We start from the raw sequence: 19,268 nt of genomic DNA on the forward strand, positions 1-19,268 counted from the left end.
CAGTGTGTGAACTCCTCGGAAACCAGCGGAGAAAAGCCTTCTGGAGTTTTCTGTGCTTGCCCTGCTCGCTGGCGGTGTGCCTCCTCGATTGTAGCCACCAGCGCACCAGAACCTCCACCCGTACAGATTTTAGCTTTCTTGGAAACTGCCCTCGCCTTCATTTAAGGTCCCCTGCAGAAGTCCTTTCAAATCCAGGGTCTGTTTCTGCATGGCTGCCTGCACGTTAGTATGCAGAGCATACAGCAGCAGCATACAGAGCTCTGAGGTGATGTAATGCTCTCTTTGGCAGCCATGTTGGAGCCGGTGAGGTGCTGGATGTGTCCCACTGAGGTCGAGGAAGCACTGTTGGGGGGGTATGCAATGACTCCAGGTGGTATAGATGTCACTGAGCTGTAGCTTAGGTGGAACCTCAGTCGTTTCTCTGTTAAAAACTCTGTGATAGACTGCAGGGGGTCACAGTGTGGAGTGGGATGTTTAAACAGCCGCAGAGAAAAGTGCAGGTTTGCCGGATGATTCCGGATTCTGGGAGGTTAGCGACACGGCCCTGAAGTTCTCTCTGAACTCTGAGGTAACACAGCAACTCACCAGCTGTCAATCAATCCCTGCATTAGTACTAGGAGTACTTACTGCAGTACTGCAGTAGGTACTCCTGCTGTGTATGATTGACTGGAGGCAGATCTGCTCCCGTACTCTGGTACAGAGACTGCAGGGATGACTAACGCTTGCATAAGAACATCCTACACACACTCACACACTGACACACAAACACACACTCGCACATCAAACACCCACAAATGTGCAAATTCACAGAGTGACATGCCGCACAGCCACAGTCCATCCCACTGGGTGAAGTGTGTGTTTCCGCAGGTGACGGTGAGATTTATGTGTGTGTGTATATAAAACAGAGGAATCAGGGTAGTGTAGTAATAGTGTGAGCTGGTGGCGTGAAGGTCGCTCTGACACTATGAACAACACACACATACACACACACACACACACACACACACAGAGGTAGCTCTGAAAGTGCTGCAGTAAATAAATTCATATTTAAATTCATATTTAAATATAATACTCTTCTTCAACACACACACGCTGGACAGGTGTGCGTGTGTGTGTGTGTGAAGGCCAGGTGACGGGTGTCTGCAGACACTCTTGACAGTCTGTTTTCCACACTGTCTGTTTGAGCCATCGTGAATAATTTTCCCGAATATGAACAATGCAATCTCTGTTTGTTGCACAAGCAGCTCATTAATGATGTCACTAACCATGACATCACCCTTTGGTTTGTGACGTCTCCTTTTGCAGCTTTGATTTGAGCTTTTTGGACACCATGATGTTTCTTTTTTAAGAGACCACATTTGAATGAGAGTTATCAGATAACACGAACACAGTCTTTAGGTCAGGTGAAGCCTGGCATGACAGCTAGCAGCTACAGCTGCCTGCATCGCCATCCGCCTGTCAGTCAAAGAGGCCATGCCCCTAATACTTGAAACGCATACAGCCGTTATAAATAGGGAAATTGTCTATACAGGCTAAAACCCTCTGTGTCCGGCTGTAAACACGTTTGTTTTAACGTGGTAGTCTGTGGGACTGACTCACTGCTGCCTCTGCTGGACACCCGAGGAACTGCAGTTGTTGGTGCTCCTGGTTTAGAAGGTTGTTGAAGAAGAGTATTATATTTAAATATGAATTTAATTCTGCAGTGAAAAGAAAAAATCTAATGATCATTTTAACGTCTCGGTGTGTGCTGCTGTTGTGCATCCTGCTGGGATCATTAAAGCTTCATATTTATTCTCTCCTACTTTAATTGAATCTGTAGTTTACCTGCCGAAGGATTAAAAATACTTGTTTCATAAAAGCAGAACCGGTAGAGGAGATGTGACAGGAACAGATGCAGAAAAAAAATGATCTGTGTGTGTGTGTGTGTCAGACACAGAAAGGAAGCAGATCTTTTGATGGGACAGCTGGGAAGTTCAAAGCTCTGCAGCTTTACGCCTGATGATGAGCACACACACACATGTACACACTAACACTTTCTGCTTTCTGTGCTTGGTACAGCTGCAGTGACACACACCCACCCATGCACACACACACACTTGTTGGGTCAGCCTCATAGAAGCAGGTTCACCTCTGCGGAGCCGAATTTAGAGATAAACCAGGTCAAAGGTCACAGAAAGTCTGTCTTTGGTTCTCTCTTTCTTTTCTACCTTATATGGCTTTGCTGCTGCTGCTGCTGTTGCTGTTGCATGAGACCCTCCGTCACGTGCACCGTGCAACACACCACACACACACAGGTCACAAACCAGCTTCTCTCACACACTCTGATTCTCGTTCATAACGGAAGCTACAGATGGAGGGAAGCTGTAGTGTTAGTATGGACACTGACTGATGTGCCCGTTAACAGCGTTAAACCTTCACCAGTGGCTGATGGGTCCATGGTTAGGGTTAGGCAGGAACAAGGTCGAAGGTCGAAGCCCTGTACCTTATGTGTGTGTGTGTGTGTATGTGTGTGTGGGGTGAGTCAACATTAAAGCAGCGGTACGTTAATGCTTAGCTCTGTTTTTATTTTTCCTCTCTTTGCATTTCACCGTGCACGTGATGCTACATGTACACGCTCCTGACAGTGACGGATGGAGCTCGCTGCAGAGCCACATCTGCTGCTATGTTACACACACACACACACACACACACACACACACACACACACACACACACACACACACACAGCCTATTTATAGCTGAGCTCTTGCATGTGTGTGATTGTCTCTCTGTTCTATTTCAGCGTGGGAGCACTTGGCATGCACAAAAGACGTGCCTGAAAAGCGGTGGTTGTTTTCGTGCTTGCGAGGTCACTGTCTGACCTACGTGCGTGTGTGTGCAAGAGTGATCTTATGAAACCCGATCAAAGGTGAAAAAGGTAAAGCAGTAGCACCAGACAAATGTTCTTTCACTTTTGTGTTGCACAGCAGCATCACCGTTACACAGTGATTGTGTGAGCTGGAGGCAGAGGCTGTGATTGGCTGATGTGTAAATCCAGTCTGAATTTTCTGAAGTCAGAGTGTTTTAGTGTGGACGCAGTGAGCGCTGACCGTCATACACGTATTCATGTTGTTGCTGATCTCTGAGTGGAAGCTTGTTCCTGGCTGCTTGGTGCAGATGAGCTCTTGAAGGAGAATATGCCAGCAGCTCAACAGGCTTCAGCTCCGCAGTGGAAAGTAGAATTAAGCATTCATGAAGGTACAGTGGGTTAGGGTTAAGTGGACTGGCAGTCTGTAACCCCACAACTGCTCAGCATGAGAAGGACACGTAGAGCTGCTGCATCATCCACATCAGTGACTGTAAACACAGCTCCTCCATCACTCTGCACTTACAGTTTGGGTTGTCTGTGGGCGGAGCAATCTTCTTTTAATTAACTGTAATCACCTGCTCATGGAGTCACAAACCTTTAAAGCTGCGCAGTCATGCAAGATGGCTTGGAGCCCCTCCCACCAGGTGAGGCGTATACACCTGCTGCTCAGACGTATGTGAGGATGCAGAACACAAGTAAAGATTACACAGAAACAGATTTGAGCACCAGTCAGCTGAGTTCTCCCAACGCCACTCAGAAAAGGAGGCCGAGCTTTTTGTTGGCGCAACTGAGCATAGAATTTGAGAGTTTGGGGTGAGAGAAGTCATTGGACATATTATGATAAAAAGATTTTATTACCATTACTTTTTTGTGGGTGGCTGTAGCTCAGGAGATCGAGGAGTCCAATTAGAAGGTCGCTAGTTAGATCCCTGACTGCTCCAGTCTGAGAGATACTGGACCGTGATCCGAGTGTGAATGTTGGAAAGCACATCTGTGAGGGTCTGTGTTTGGGTCTGTGTTGGTCTGTGTGAGTCTGTGTTTGAGTCTGGCTGCAGTAACAGGGACTGTGTGGCTCTTTCTAATACTGTGTAGCGCTGTCTCAGTCTGGTCTGTGATTGGCTGATGTATAAACTGAAAACTGAAGTAAATCGTTTCAAAACCAGCTGTCAGGACAGGTGAGGTCACGAGCTGCTTTGCTGTTGATGGCGGTCTATAAATAAAAGACGGGCACAGAGAGCCTTCAGCTGACTCCAGGCCCTCTGACATGCTCAGTGAAGTCTGCTACACCTGCAGGTGGTGCAGGGGAAGGCTGCATGCTGTATTTATAGCTGCACTGTTTCCATGCTAAGCTCTTACATGTTTTACTGCATAGCAGCACACGCTGCATCCACTGACAGCATGTCCTTCAGGCAAAGAGCTCACTGACCTTCATGGCTGCTGCATATCAGCAGAATGGACAGCTGAGGGGTGGGGGTTACTCTGGGGAAAGGGCACCACAGCTGAAACGAGTGGGGAGAGGAGCGGGAGGAAGTAAGGCCACAGGAGAGGAAAGGAAGGTTAGAAGGAGAGAGACAGAGAGAAAGAGGAACTCTGCTTTTAATTCTGTAGAGAGCAGTGAAGCTCTGCCTCAGTGCACACACACACACACACACACGCACACAGTAGTTTTTTGTTCCTCTTCATCACTTCGGCCGCTTCCTTGGAGACGATTCACAGATTTGAAAGCGAGGGGAGATAATTAATAGTGTTTATGCGTGTGTGTTTGTGTGTGTGTGGCGACCAACTCTGCAACACTGACCGTCTCCAAGGAGACGCAGAAGGCGAGAGAAGCAGCCAATATGGCGTAGTAAACCCAAGAAGTGTCCCCCTCTCTCTCTGTGTGTGTGTGTACCTGTACCTGCTCGTTTGTTTCCTAGCAGCTCTGTGTTTGACCCAGGTGCGTCTAATTCATCCTTCCTCCCTTCTTTGGTTCCTTCTCTGCTCACAGCTCATGTTGATGTTACCTTTGCTTCTCCAGTTTTCCTTCATTCCACCTCTGATTATCTGCTGTTCTTCTCTTTCTTTCATCCGTCATTCTGTTGGCACCCTTTTTACTTACCTTTCCTTCTTCCTGTCCTTGCTTCCTTCTGTCCTCGACTGTATGTGGACAGAGTGAGCACGATGGTGTTACAGGCCGAGAATGACCCCATCCTCCCATCCTTCCTCTTCCACTTCAGGGGGTGGTTTGGTTGGAGCCTTTGTGAACCGTCATTGGCAAAGAGGCGGGGCACCTGGACAGGTTGCAGGTCTGTCACAAGGTTAACACATAGAGACACGATTCACACGGACTCCCACAGCCAATTAGAAGTCTCCATTTGACCTAACGAGCATGTGTTTGGACTGTGTGAGGAGGCCGGTGGGTTTGAAATCAGGACCTCTTTCCTGTGAGGCGACAGGGCCAGCCTCTGCACTAGGGCTGCCACAAACGATTATTTTGATAGTCGACTAGACACCGATTATTTTTGTGATTAGTCGACTAATCAGATCATGCATCCATTGAATGTAAAACGTACATCTTATTCCACCAGCATGCATCTGCTCTTATATAACTATCATTAGCTTTTAGCTTTAAGTGTTTAAGGTATGTGCTAACTAAAAATAAAGACAAGATGATAGTTTATTAAATTTTAATGAAGTTTGCAGATTGTTTCGGTGGAGTTTAATAAACTCAGTCGTCTGCTCCTTGCTATCGAAAATATAACAGGACACCGGAGTATATTCTCGAGCATCTCACACTTCTGATAATCAGTTGTCTGCTTGACGTTTATTCAGCTGTGTAAAAACTATAACTTTAATCTCAGCCAAACCGATTTACTCAGGAACAAATAAAATACTGAAAAAAGCCAAACAATAACATTTTAAGTTATCTAAGTGACTTATATATCATGTTTAACCTGAGTAGCGAAAGACGGTGGTGGGTTTGAAAACGATTTGCCAGGAGTCCGGTGTTCTCACCGGCTCTAATGAGCCTGTAACCCCGGCTAGCTATCGAGCTAGTGGGTAACAGACGTCTCCGAAAACGTCGGAGCACTTTTGAAAATATGTGGTGTCTTGATAAACTGAGCAGATGTTTGAAGTTTACACAGTTACACTCTCGTCTGAAAATATGTTAAACGTTTATTTTGTGATCCAGAAAGAATAATAAGAGTAACATTAAAACTAACCAGCTGCCACCATTGTTGGAAACTGAGCAGGGCCGCGCTATGAATTCTGGGACACAGTTTCTTCTTCTTCGGGGTTTAACGGCAGCTGGCATCCTTGTACATGCAGTGCTGCCATCTTCTGTTTCAGTCCGTTATTACACTCTTAAATCCTACTACTTATTCCTGTGTCTTTTGGGATCTTACAAAGCTTCAAACGACGCGTCGACTATTAAATTAGTCGTCGGCGATATTGATAGTCGACGTAATCGTGACTAGTCGACTAATCGTGGCAGCCCTACTCTGCACCACCATGCCGCCAGCTTTCGTTCAGCTCGGCTTCACACATGAACTCAGTGATTCTCGGGTGGAGGCTGCTGCGGCACATGGCTGCCCCTCCCTTAGCCTGCTTCAGCTGGATGTTTCTTCCTGTTAAAAGGGAGTTTTTCCTTTCCAATGCCGCCAATTGCCTGGTGATATGATTATTAAGACTGCTGGGTCTGGGTCTAACCCTAACCCCTACAGTATGAAGAGGCTCGAGCCTGCAAGTGCTGAATAAATACACCTAGACAGGTGAGAATAATTAGCAGAACGCAACGATCGAGGATTGTTTCCTTTATATTTGTTGTGATGTGCCGGGACAAACGGTGTGTTCCCAGCCATCTGATTTGAGGCCGTGGTTTCAGACTTTACGGATTTCCTTTGAGCTTCACCTAAAGACGATTCCTTCCTGCTCTTTATGAAGCGTTCCAGACATTTTTCCCTCTTGGATCTTTGTGTGTTTTTGGTTAAACAAAAGCACAAAAGGCTCCAGACTCACAACAGTACACATTAGCTTTGCTGCCTCCAGGTAACCGGCCTGTTTTATCCTGAGAAATGCAGCAAATTACTCATCAAACAGCCGACTTCTGCTTTAGCTGTCACTGTGTGTGTGTGTGTGTGTGTGTGTGTGGGGGGGGGGGGGGGGGGGGGGGGGTTGAAGGTTTGTGTTGGCGGCCGGCCAGCGGTGGGAATTACAGGTTATTTGTCAGAATAATGTTGTTGGCTGACTGCAGGAGTGTGTGAAGCCCCGTGGCTTTGGATCGTATATTTGGAGCTTTGGTTATTATGAGTGTGTGTGTGTGTGTGTGTGTGTGTGTTTACATGACAGTGGCAGAAAGATGGACGTGCATGATGAATGTTGTCAGCTCTGGGTTTGCAACAGATCGTCTGCTCCTGAAAGGTGAAAGGTCATCACTATGAAGCTCAGCGGACTGACCCTGTGTGTGTGTGTGTGTGTGTGTGTGTGTGTGTGTGTGTGTGTGTGTGTGTGTGTGTGTGTGTGTGTGTTAAAGCTGCAAATCTCTTACCTCACCCAAACAAGGTCTGGTCTGGGTGTAATCCTGTCATACTGACGGGTAGATGCATTCTGGGATATCGGTAAAGGACAGGGCCTGCACAGAGGTGATAGCTGCAGATCGCTCCCATTAGCTCAGTTTGGTCGTATTTGTTAAATCAGATGTGGAAGCCAGGCTGAGTTTAAACCTGATCTCAGTGGGTCATATGATGAGTGCGGAAGATCTTGTGGTGTTTGTGAGGCAGACTGAGAAAGGGAACTGGAATCCTTACATCTACTGGCTTCACTGGTCTGTAACCCAAGATATAAATTACCCAGACTCTGAGGAGGTTTGAGCCCTGACACTGCAGCTGCGACGCTCTAAGAATTAGGGCTGCACAATTAATCGTTAGAAAATTGCGATCTCAATTCATACTTTTGTGTGATCTCATTTCCAAATGACAACGATTTTAAGAAAAAAGAAAAAAAGATGACGATTGTACGGCATTTTGATCGGGGACATAATCTGCATGAAAACAAGTGCTCACTCTTCCTGCTCAACAAATGACAAGGGCGGAGCCTTATACCACGTGATACAGAAGCCGGCTGGCAGAGAAAAAACTACGGAGAGCACGTGAGAGATGACGAAGCTGTAAAGGCCAAGAAAGTGACAGGAGAAAATCCGTACCGGTCAGCCACCCAAACATCAATAACAGGAACCTTATACAGCGCTTCCCTATACCGGTCGAACTCCCGCAGGCACAAAGAAATTACGGAGACTAACACTTATCACCTGACTAAAGATATGGCTCCCATCAACACTGTGCAAAACGAGGGATTTAGGAAAATGATCAACACCCTAGACAAACGCTACACAGTGCCGTCCCGCAACTATTTTTCAAATGTTGCACTACCTGCTCTATACACGCAGTGTCGAGCAACGGTGGAGACGGAATTACAAGCAGTACAACATTTTGCGGCAACGACAAAATGTGAGACATTTGTTGTTTTTATGTTTATTTATTGTTTTTATGTTCAGTCTCAACTGTTACGAAGTTGATGTGCAGTTAATAAGTGCAATAAATATTTATATTGGAAAAGAAAATCATGAGAGAATCGTGATCTCAATTCTAAGCAAAAAAATCGTGATTCTCATTTTATGCAAAATCGTGCAGCATAAGAATACAACGACACCAGTGAGGGCACCGAACACCGTCTTAATGATGCAGCGTGATTACTCTGGATTTCCTCTCTTGTGTAGTGCGAGTTGGTCCTGATTGGTCGGTGGCACCACATTTACAACATTTAAAGTCTGAATCCACCAAACAGAGTCTGAGTCAGTGATATTCAGGTCCGGCTTCTGCCGGCCAATCACGCGGCTTGCTGAGAGCAATGTTGCTGGGAAAAGTCACTGATTTGTTGTTGCCTTGTGAGCAGATGGCTCGGCCGTCTGTCTCCAAGTTAGCAGGATACAGATGATATGAGTCAGCTAACGCACGCGCACGCACACACACACACACACACACACACACACACTCTCTCTGTGGGGACTTTAGTGTCTTTTTCCTGATAGAAAATCAAAGTGTTCTTGACTGAAAGTTTAATGTTTTCTGAGTGCCGAGTCAAAACCAATCAGAGTGTGCGTGCTCACTCGCTCTGGTCTTGAAAACACACCGTTCTCAGTAGAATGTGCTACTGCTCTGACAGCAGCGTGTGTGTTACGGGCGATGAGGATGGATCTGGAGGATGTGTGAGGAATGAAGAGCTGAATCAAACACTGAAGACAGCCAATCAGAGCAGAGACAGGCGTTCCATGTGACCTGCAGCAGTGTGGGTCAGTGATCAGACTCAAATTATTCTCTTTACAGTTCGGGTTGTTTTCCATCTTCTGGCTGAGCTGCCTCAGTAGCGACCCACAGGAAATCTTTCCTCTGTGTGAGGTCACCTGACACAATGTGATAGTCGGACTGCAGAACAGTGTTAGCTGCAGGCTATTAGCCATTGTTTTGCATTGCACTAGTGACCCTGAGCCGAAGCCTCCTGATCCTTGCACTGCTTCAGGTGTTTCATGTAAAACAGCTCTGAGGTATTTCTGTGTATTTAATCATGATGCTGCTTGGCCATCAGCTGAAATAACACACACAAACACACACACAGCTCTGCAGTGAGAGTCTGACATGTTTACTTCCGGGACTTTGTAGCCATTGGTTGCAAGTTTATTACAACTTTACATAATTCCATAATTGGCCGAGTGTGACTGGGCTGGCTCGTCGTTGCCCTCTATGCCGTGATATGGATGCGCGTAAAGAGGTGTGCGGGGAGGAAGGGGTCAGGTGAGCTTCAGTAGGGATCAGGTCACATGGTACATGGATGAGGTCACTGTCAACCTGTGTTTCTGTTTCTCCACATAGGGTTCCTGATTGGAGGAATCAGCTGGCTGATGGCTGAAGAACGCTGAGCTTTCCGTGATGCGTGCAAATATAACACGCTTATTCTATGTGCGTGAAACCTGTTGGATCATCTTTACAGTGTGAGAAGCACACTGCAGAATCAGCAGCTGTGTGTGTCACATCTGCACTGTTTTGAAATGGTGTGTGTGTGTGTTCGGCTGGAAGGCCTTTTGTTTTGCTCAGGGCATGTCTGCTGCTGGGATCGAACCTGCGACCTTTCTGTTAGACGAGGAGTGGGCTCAGAGGCAGTGGGAGGCGAGTGGAGCAGCCCCAGGCCTTTTTCTGTCTGTGTGTTTTTATTTACTGTCTAGTATGTGCCACTCTTTGGCACAGCTGTTTCTCACTGTGCCCTTTTTAACCCCACAACACCAGCGCCCCAACACACACACACACACACACACACACACACACACACACACACACACACACACACACACACACACACCAACAGTCCAGGATAAAGGTCAGAGTGCCCCCCATCCAAGCTGCTAGAGTTACAAAACAAATTGTGGGGTGGCCTGGCGAGGAGGGGTGGAGGATACAGTGACAGCCCCAAACTTCACACACACCCACACATGCACACAAACAGACACACACCAAGGATAAAGTGACACTGGAACATTGAACTTTGAACCTTTTCTCCCAAGAGCTTCTCACCTCCTCCTTTTCTTCCTTCAGTTTTATGTCTGTAGGTGTCTGTGGGTGCGTGGCTGTCTATGGGTGCGTGGGTGTCTATGGGTGTGTGGGTGTCTATGGGTGCGTGGGTGTCTATGGGAGTGTGTGGGTTTCTGTGATGGAGAAGGCAGGAGGCTCTGCTGATGTTTGGAGGTCTGCCTGCGTCTCTCTCACTGCATTAGAGCTGCTCCCTGAGGAGAGAGGGGAGAGATGGATGACGAGCGTGGCTGCAAAAATAACTTCCATATTTAGACTCGGAGAGGAGAGATCAGGAGCGGCGTGGGTTTCAGGGCTGCTCGGAGAGCTGAGGCATCCTCGGGAAAGCTGCTGGTCCTGATCCATCTATAGTTTCAGGGATGTCAGTGGAATGAGCGCCTGCGAATCAGTCCTCTGTGGAACTGATGTTTGCACGTGAGCTCTGATAATTGATGCTCATGGCTGGTTTGTGACGATGCCGCTTTTTCCTCTTGGCTGCACTCTGACCTTTCAGCCACATGCCCCGATCCTCCTAAGGTTTAAAAATCTTAGATGAAGTATTCAAATCATCGTCTTTTACAGCGTGTCTGTCTGCCACCTAACATGTTTATGGGTGACCCACAGCTCTGTGGGTTTTACTGTGTTGACGGTGAAACTCGGGGGTCGCTGGGTGATTAAGCTTTCTTTAATGTGAGCGGATCGTTGGGTCTCAGGAGCAGGTGCGTCAACACAATCAGACACAATCAGACACAAACTGGCTTCATTAGTCAGCATCTGGAGCGCGTTGAGAGTGGTAAAGGTGAGTAGTGGCCGCGGTCTTGGAAAGAAGCTGATTGATTATTTGTTGTTGATCAATGGGATGTATTTGGCTCGTGGGCAGCTGTTAGTCTCTGTTTGTGTCAGAGTGAAATGTACAGAAAGGTACTCCATCATATCTTAATTCTGCCGTCGCATTGTGATTCAGCCTGGGTAAAAAGGTCCCATTGTTGCATTCAGGTGCTTTCAGGAAAGCAGGAAAAAAGATTCATCAGCTGTTTCCTCCATGTTCCCATCTCCTCCGCCTCAGCTGCCCTTCTCGCACCATTAAGGAGTCGTGACTCTGTGGATGCAGGGAGGCATAGACTGAGAGGGAGGGGCGGGGTGTGTCGTGATGCTCGGCTTCACCTTTCTGCTCTGCTACAGTGAGACAAGGTGGAGGCAATGGAGGGGGGGGGGGGGGGGGGGGGAATCTGTGGGTGGTTGAGGAGAAGTGAAAGAGCACAGAAACAGAGTGAGGGGAAAGGATGATGGAGAGAGAGAGGATGCGCACGCACACATACTGCACACACACAAATAGAAGGAGGAATTTAAAAGCTTGAATTTGCTTGACCCCTTGATGAGCTGGCTGCACTCACACCTGTGTGTGTGTGTGTTTGTGTGTGTGTGTGTGTGATTGAAGGGGAGGCAGAGGTGTTGTCTGTATGATCAGTGCTTGTGTGCGATGATGTTTCTGATGCTCCTGAAGCTTTCACTGCTGTCTGTCCTCCTGCAGATCACACACTCAAACACACACACTTCCTACGAGTATCAGAACGACCTTGAGAAAGCAGCCGTGTGTGTGTGTGCGTATGTGAGAGATGTCCAGCAGTGATAAGATTTTTCTATTAGTTACACACGACACGTTCCATTAGAAGAGAAGTGAGAGTGCCCTGCAGACGAACTCTGGATCACTGATGAGTGTGTGTGTGTGTGTGTGTGTGTGTGTGTGTGTGTGTGTGTGTGTGTGTGTGTGTGTGTGCGCGCGCGCTCAGTAGGTGTTGTTAACTGACCAAGAACTGATGCAGCTCCACACTGTAACCTGCAGCCTGCAGAAACACACACACACACACACAGATTTGTTTATGTTTGTACGAGTGCAAACAGGATGTGATTAGGCGTGTAATTAGCTTTGAGTGTTCACGGTTTCATGAGGTTTACACGTCTGAGCTGAGCTACAGACACACACGACAGACACACACTACAGATGGGTGCAGGTTGAATTTGGTTCTGGAAGTTTCCCGGATCTGTTCTGGACTCAGATGCATGTGCTGTGGCCACTCCTGTTATTGACCGTGCCAGGAAGTGAAGGCTGATCGATTGGCTGTTGTGATTGATTGACAAGCAGATAAAGAAGTCCAGAGTGCGTGGATGTCACGGTAGCAGAGGGCAGCAGGGCCTGCAAGCCTCCAGCTCGTTACTTCACCTTCTCCGCCCTCAGCCCGCTCCGTGAGCTCGCCACCTTCCTTTCTGTGGTGTTTTAGGGTCAGGGAAGTGATGCCTTACACCTCTGTGAGTTTGAGTCCACCTGTAGGGGCTTTGTGTGCAATCAGGTGGTTCCACACGCTGAGCCATTATCTAATTTGACTCTTGATGATTGATTAAAGCCCACCGCTGCCGCTGCCGCTGCTGTGACTCGCCATATCGCGTTGCGAGGCGAAAGGATCGTATTTCCTCCCGGCGTCCTTGCTCTGTTTGTCTGACGTGTTCCTGAGCCTCAGCGGTTCTTTAGTCACAATAACCTGAAGGCATGTGCTCTGCTGCGGCGTGCTGCAGTTTTGCTGACGGCGTGGTTATGAAGCAGGAAGGACGGCAGCGAGGCTGAGGAGGTGCAGACTCCGTTTGGTCCGGAGGCTGAAAATGAGATCTTTAAGTTTAGATTTGAAATAAGTTTGTGAACAAGTTTGACCAGCTGGGGTTAACATATAGTTGGCCTCGATTAATGAAATCTGATAGGCTGACGGGTCAAAAAGGCGTGACCGTGAGTTTAAATGAAAGTGAAGTAATCTGATTGGCTGACCTGTCACAGTTGAATTAAGGTCAGGGGGAAGTGCTGTAGTTTCAGAATGAGTGGGTGTGGCACCATGCAGGCGTCTCAGATTCGGTGAAAACGGTTTCCATGCATTGGTCAAACGTGAGGCGAGGCTCCTGCTGCACTCCTGCTTCTGTCTTGGAGAACCTGCCGCCGTCCTTCGGATGGTTTAGGCTGTCTGAGTCTTCCTCATTTAATCCCAGATCGACTCAATGATGTCAGGGCACTGTGGCGACCTCACCATCTGCTGCAGGACTCCTTCCTGTCACTGATGGTCAGGAAACCTCTGACCATCAGATTCCCACAGAATCCACCTGCTGGCGATGAAGCCTTCATCCTTCTTTGTTAGTTTCATCCTCCTTTACACACACACACGCACTCATTATCCCCTGCCCTGCTGACCTGCCCTCGCTGATGAGGTTCTCTCTGATTTTCTCAATCCTGTTAAGAGATTACAAACTGTGTTTGACTGAAAATATAGATTAACAGGGTGGAGGTGGGTGGAGCTGGGGGGGCTGTGATAGATGTGGATTACTGGAGGGTGGTTGGATGCACATTAGTGGGATCAGTGTGAGCGATGTGAGGTTGAAGTTCACAGGAATAATTTGGGGCAGTAATAAAATTCAGAACGTGTCACAGGATGAAGAGGAGGAGCAGAAAGGCATGATGGATACTCCTGCTCCTTTAACAAGCACCTCAGTGCAAAAACAAGCATGTGGACTGCATGAAGTAAGAGGAGGAGGAGGGGTGGAGGCAATGCTGTAGGAGCACAGGGAGGTGGATGAGCTTGGGTCGGGTGTGTACGTATGGCTGGGATCAGCTCCGCTAATGGCTAGCACAGCTTTGAGGAGCCTGTCAGATCCTCTGATCCCTGAAGACCTCGCAGACATGATGGAAGCAGGTGCAGGTACAGCTTCACAGGTGAGAGGTTAAATAATGAGCTGTAGGAAACCAGGTGAGAGCAGACCGGGGCGGGGCTCAGAAACAGGGCAGGTAAAATATACAGCTGCTGTTGTGTATATTTCACAGTAAAAGCCTGAGGTATAAGATTAAATAAAGTAATTTCATCTGGAAAACTGAATTCCAGTTTTCATCTTGAAAAGTCTGAGATGTAGTGATGTCAGCAGAGGTGTGACATCAGAACGTGGATGATCGGCAGTGTTCTGCCGGCGAGGGTTTCCTGTGATGAGATAAAAACACGGAGAACGATCCCAGATTCAAGAATAACAGGATGGAGTATTAATATGTGTCAGACCTGGGACACGCACATCCACACAGGTCCCATCAGAGGCACCTGACAGACCTTTACCTCAGTTTTTACTCTAAACAGTAAGTCGGGCCACACAAGAGTGTTCATCGATCAGCCGACCTTTGTGCAGCAGTGCCATGGAGCCTTCAATACCTCTAAGAGAGGAGGCGAGTTGGGCTGATGGATGGAGAGCAGCTAAAGGGCGAGCTGCAGCGCTCTGGAATGAGATACTGGGATGGCCGGACACCTGAGACTGGAAGTGCGTAGACACTGAGGGATAAAGCGTGCTCAGTGGCACTTCAATCAGCACAGGTCTCTGAAAGGGAAACTGTGGAGGATACAGAGGACACTCGGTCTAAGCTTAACTTCATGTTTCTTTAATTTATCACGATGAGGCCTTCCTCTCCATGTTTAGCTGTGCCGGCGGTCCATTGGAGCGTCTCTGTGTGTTCAACTGGAAGTGGAGCCAGTTCAGTTCAGTGTGGCCGACTCTCCTCTTTCATCACCGCAGGTGTTCTTCCTCGTTCTCTTTCTCTCTGCTCTGTTCTCGCTTTCGAGGCGCCGCCTGAATGAACTGAGCTGGCTCGGCCTCCATGCTATCTCAGCTGCCACCGACACTCTTATACCTGAGCTTTAAATGGGCCCTCCCCCTCAGTTCCCATTACCCAGCAGCCCTGCAGAGCCAACTCAGTGGCTCTGCCTCCGTCCGCCAGCCGCTCGCCTTCGTTTTCCTCGCTCCATCACCGTTCTGCACCTCGCTGTCACTCCACACTGTCTGAATGTTCACACTTTGGGTCCAGGTGTTCTCTACGGTTGCAGGGCTTTGATTTTCTGTTTGTGGGTGTAATTAAAAAACACCTGCCCCCCCACCCCCCTGTCTCAGACTTGTACCCATCAGCCCCAAGAATAGTCGGATTTAGCCTTTACTGCTAATCTGAAGTCTTACTGGATCTGCCTACATCCCAGGAAGCCCAGTCAATAAGTCCAGCGACTGCCAGGCTGTGTCTCACAGATGGCTCTTCAGCTCAGGTGGATATAATTTACCTGAGGGCAGGACGGGACAACAGGAAGAGTGTTAGCACAGCTCCGGCCTGTCGAGTCTGGTAAAGACTGGTCAGCTTAACGTGCGTATTTCCATCCTGGCATCATTAGCCTCTTATACTCAGGCTAGATTTAGCCCCACGCCTCTGCTGCTCTTCCTGCCTGAGAGGTGGAGGAGTCGTGAAGGCGGGGTGGGGTGTGGGGGGTGGATGAAGCCAGATTAGGTTTCAGAGCGACAGAGGTTGGCTGGAGGTGAGATCAGTGTAACGGATCTGCCAGCAGGAAGAAAGAGAGACAGGTAGACGGGCCGGATTCCACGACGCACGTAACCCAAAGAAACCCGGACTCTGTTTCTTAACCCTTGCGAGTCCGAGCCACGACGGACGGACGAACCCGAACCCTGCATACGGACAATGTTTGTCGCATTGTCAAGCTGGACAGGAAGTCTCTGACATGCGGCTCATTCAGCGAGCAGAAGAGACGCTCACAGAAATATTCCCATAAAAACCAAAAACAGAAGTTTTGTTTCTCAACATTGAAACTGAAATGAATCAAAATGTTCTGATTGGCTGACTCGTGCCTGAGCTTCTGGTTTTAGACTTAAAGAGGGGGATGAAATGAGGATTTGGAACGAAGGGGAGGAAAAGAAGAAAGAAACAGAATCTAGAAGCGTACTTTTGGCTATGTCAAAACAGAACAGCCTGAGGTCGAGCACTTCCCCACGTCGCACTCTTGACCACAATTTGTCTGGTCCTCACTTCATCTCTGCTAAGGTTGGGTCATTGCTCACATTTGAAGCTTGTGGCAGTAACGAGGGAGGGCGGAGCTTCACAGACGGACCAGAGACATAAAAGTATGACAGTTTCATGAACGCTGAGTGGGACTGAGTGTAATTCGTCAGAGCGGATTCAGGAGTTTGTGGTGCCGAGCTTGCACGAACAATCTTAGAACCACAGCTAACAGATAGTTAGACGTGAGGTGGTGAGATGCTCACTCAGCTCAGCAGGAGGCTGTTATCAGTAGTGGTGCAACGGATCACGGTTGATCCGTAATCTGAACCGATCCCACTCCACGGTTCGGCACGCACGTGAAAAGTATGTGTATGGTGGTCAGTCTGTCAAGCGGTAGTTATGGTCAGCGCTAGCGGTCCAAGTGGAGGAGCAGAGGACTTTGCGGCATTTAAGCAGCCCTTTGCTGCCCAATCCGACCGGGCTAAAGCTATTACAAAAGCTACTGGGGTGTTTAGCTGCAGACGTGAGGCCGTACTCCGTTGTGCAAAACAAGGGGTTAAACTATGATGAACGTGCTTGAGCCACGCTATGATATCCCGTTGCGTGTCCACTTCTGTGACAAGATCGTTCCAAGCATGTATAAGCAGGAAAAGTTTAAAGTTACAGCTGAACTGTCCCAGGCATCTTCTGTTGCCCTAACTACAAATGGGTGGACCTCCAGGGCAACAGAAAGCCACGTGACCGTGACCGCTCATTATATCACAGCGGAGTGGTAGATACAAAGCCCTGTACTGCCCTATAGATTCGATTCGATTAGATTAGGTGAAACTTTATTAATCCCATGGGTTCCTCTGGGAAATTCAGTTTCCAGTAGCACAGCACAGACAGAAGGTGCAGAATGTGAGCAGAAATATACCACATATACACATATATAAATACAGAGTATACAAAAGGGATAAATAGAATAAATAGGAATAAGAATACAAGGGAACGGCACATTTCAAGTATTGTGAGTCTATTACACCGTTGGATGTTAACAAAAACTATTGCACAGGGAAAAGGCACTACAGCTTACTTGCCCCCCCCTCCTTTGTCCCCCTGTTTCCCCTCCCTCTCCCGTCCAGCGAGGAGTTAAACAGTTTGATAGCGTGTGGGACAAAGGAGTTTTTAAGTCTGCTTGTCCTTGACTTTGGAGAAGCAACCTCTCACTGAACAGACTCCTCTGGTTGTTTATGGCCGTGTGCAGAGGATGCCCAGTATTGTCCATAAAGTCCATATTGCACCTTAATTTATTTTTATATAAGTGCGTGGAATGAGTCTTGAGCTGAATGTTTTTTAATAGGAAAAAATACTTAAATAAGTAAATGGCGAGTCAAATTTTTGTCTTTTTTTTCTTTTTTTGCTGATCACCTCACCTCACAGGTCAAAGATGCTTCACCTGTGACGTCTTTGGGCAGAGCTCTCACACAGAGCATCCACCAGAGTTTAGGTCTGATCACACTGAAGGTCATGACCTTTGGTGCAGGCTGACACACAGACATAGTCTCGGCCGGCCGTGGCTCTTTATGACATTTCATCACCACCCAGAAATGAAAATCATGTTGAAGGACGGTTTCCCCCTGCTGGAGGAGGTCCAGGGTTCCTACTGGGAGATTTAAGAACGGACACCTGTGTGAAGCCGGAGGAGAGGGTGGGGCTGTTCTCAGATCTGTGATCACACATTGTTTCAGTCCTGCTTTAAATATACAACATAAAAATGGCACCTCAGCAGGACAAGTCATTATACCCCGCTACACACACACACACACACACACACACACACACACACACACACACACACACACACACACACACACACACACCCTGAAGCAGCAGCAGTGATGGGAACAGCCAGTACTTCACAGCACTCTGGTTTAGCAGCATCTCACTTCCTCCTTCAGTTGGCCTCAGTTGTACTCATCACTATACACACACACAGACACACACTCCTGTGTGTCTGGCAGCAGCTCCTCGAGTCAGCAGCACTCTGTGGAAGAACTGGTCATGAGACCAGGATAAGAGCTAAACATAGTAACAAACACACTATGACAGGACACACACATATACACCTATTACAAGTGTGTGTGGTTTACACACACACACACACACACACACACACACACTGTAATAGCACATTTACGTTGTGTAAAGTTTCTTCTTTCTTCTCTCAGACAGAAAAGAGTAAGTCCAGAATCCAGACCCTGTTCCAGCTCTGAGCTGTTTGTCTTTGTAAGGAAACAGAGATCTGGGGGCGGGGCTTTCTCTTGTGCACAGACACACCTGTGACACCTGTCCCATCAGTGCCTTGGAAATTCTGATGGACAAACGTCCCGTGGCTCTGTCTGAATGAGTGTGAAGAGCTCGGTGTGGTAGAGCAGGTCGTTTCCCTCCTGCTGCTGCTGCTGAGCTCAGGCTCCACCATCCTGCTGTTAGCGAAGGGCAGCCAATCAACAAGGATGAACTGAAGTTCTGCACGGAGGCTCGGTATCAGAGAAAGGAGGATTATTTTGAGCTGTGAGTCATGCAGAGCTGCTCTGGGAGTCCCCATGCAGCAGAATGGATGGATCAGAGATCTCAGCAGCCAAGCTATGTTACAGCAGCCTGACAGAACCATGTTTGCATGTTTGTGGCATCATCTGCATGTTATTGGTCAATCAGCAGATTAAAGTTGAGTTTACACGGTGAGCTGTCGCAGGAGGTGGTGAGGGAAAAACGCTGTGGTGCTCAGTCAAGCTTCTCGGGACAAATGGACTAAACGCTCAGCCTTGGCATATACCCCTGTGAGCTTTCACTGTCTCACTTTGTGCCTCAATAATCAAACGGCAGGTAATTGGCTCTTTGTGGGGGGAGGAGGGAGGGGCACTTTTTTGTCTGCTGTGATTAAGCTCATCCTTTCTTTACCGGCTGCGTGGAAGTTGAAATCCTTCCACCGCTCGCA

At 48.0% G+C, this 19,268-nt stretch overlaps 1 protein-coding gene across 2 annotated transcripts in view; it reads left to right on the plus strand.

The window, feature by feature from the left end:
• Window positions 1–19,268, plus strand: part of ppargc1b (peroxisome proliferator-activated receptor gamma, coactivator 1 beta) — a 54,278-nt gene that overhangs the window by 9,486 nt on the left and 25,524 nt on the right. Inside the window, exon 1 of one of the 2 annotated variants that reach the window (XM_084952586.1) lies at window positions 15,767–16,333. The exons of the other annotated variant lie outside the window; for it this stretch is intronic. Coding sequence (XP_084808712.1) covers window positions 16,178–16,333 — 156 coding nt within the window. The 5' untranslated portion in view covers window positions 15,767–16,177. Of the gene's footprint in view, window positions 1–15,766; window positions 16,334–19,268 lie in introns of those variants that run through there. 2 annotated transcript variants of the gene reach the window in all.

This window comes from Perissodus microlepis, chromosome 2 (genome assembly GCF_051167445.1).
Source record: "Perissodus microlepis isolate ML-2025 ecotype Zambia chromosome 2, ASM5116744v1, whole genome shotgun sequence".
Lineage (NCBI taxonomy): Eukaryota > Metazoa > Chordata > Actinopteri > Cichliformes > Cichlidae > Perissodus > Perissodus microlepis.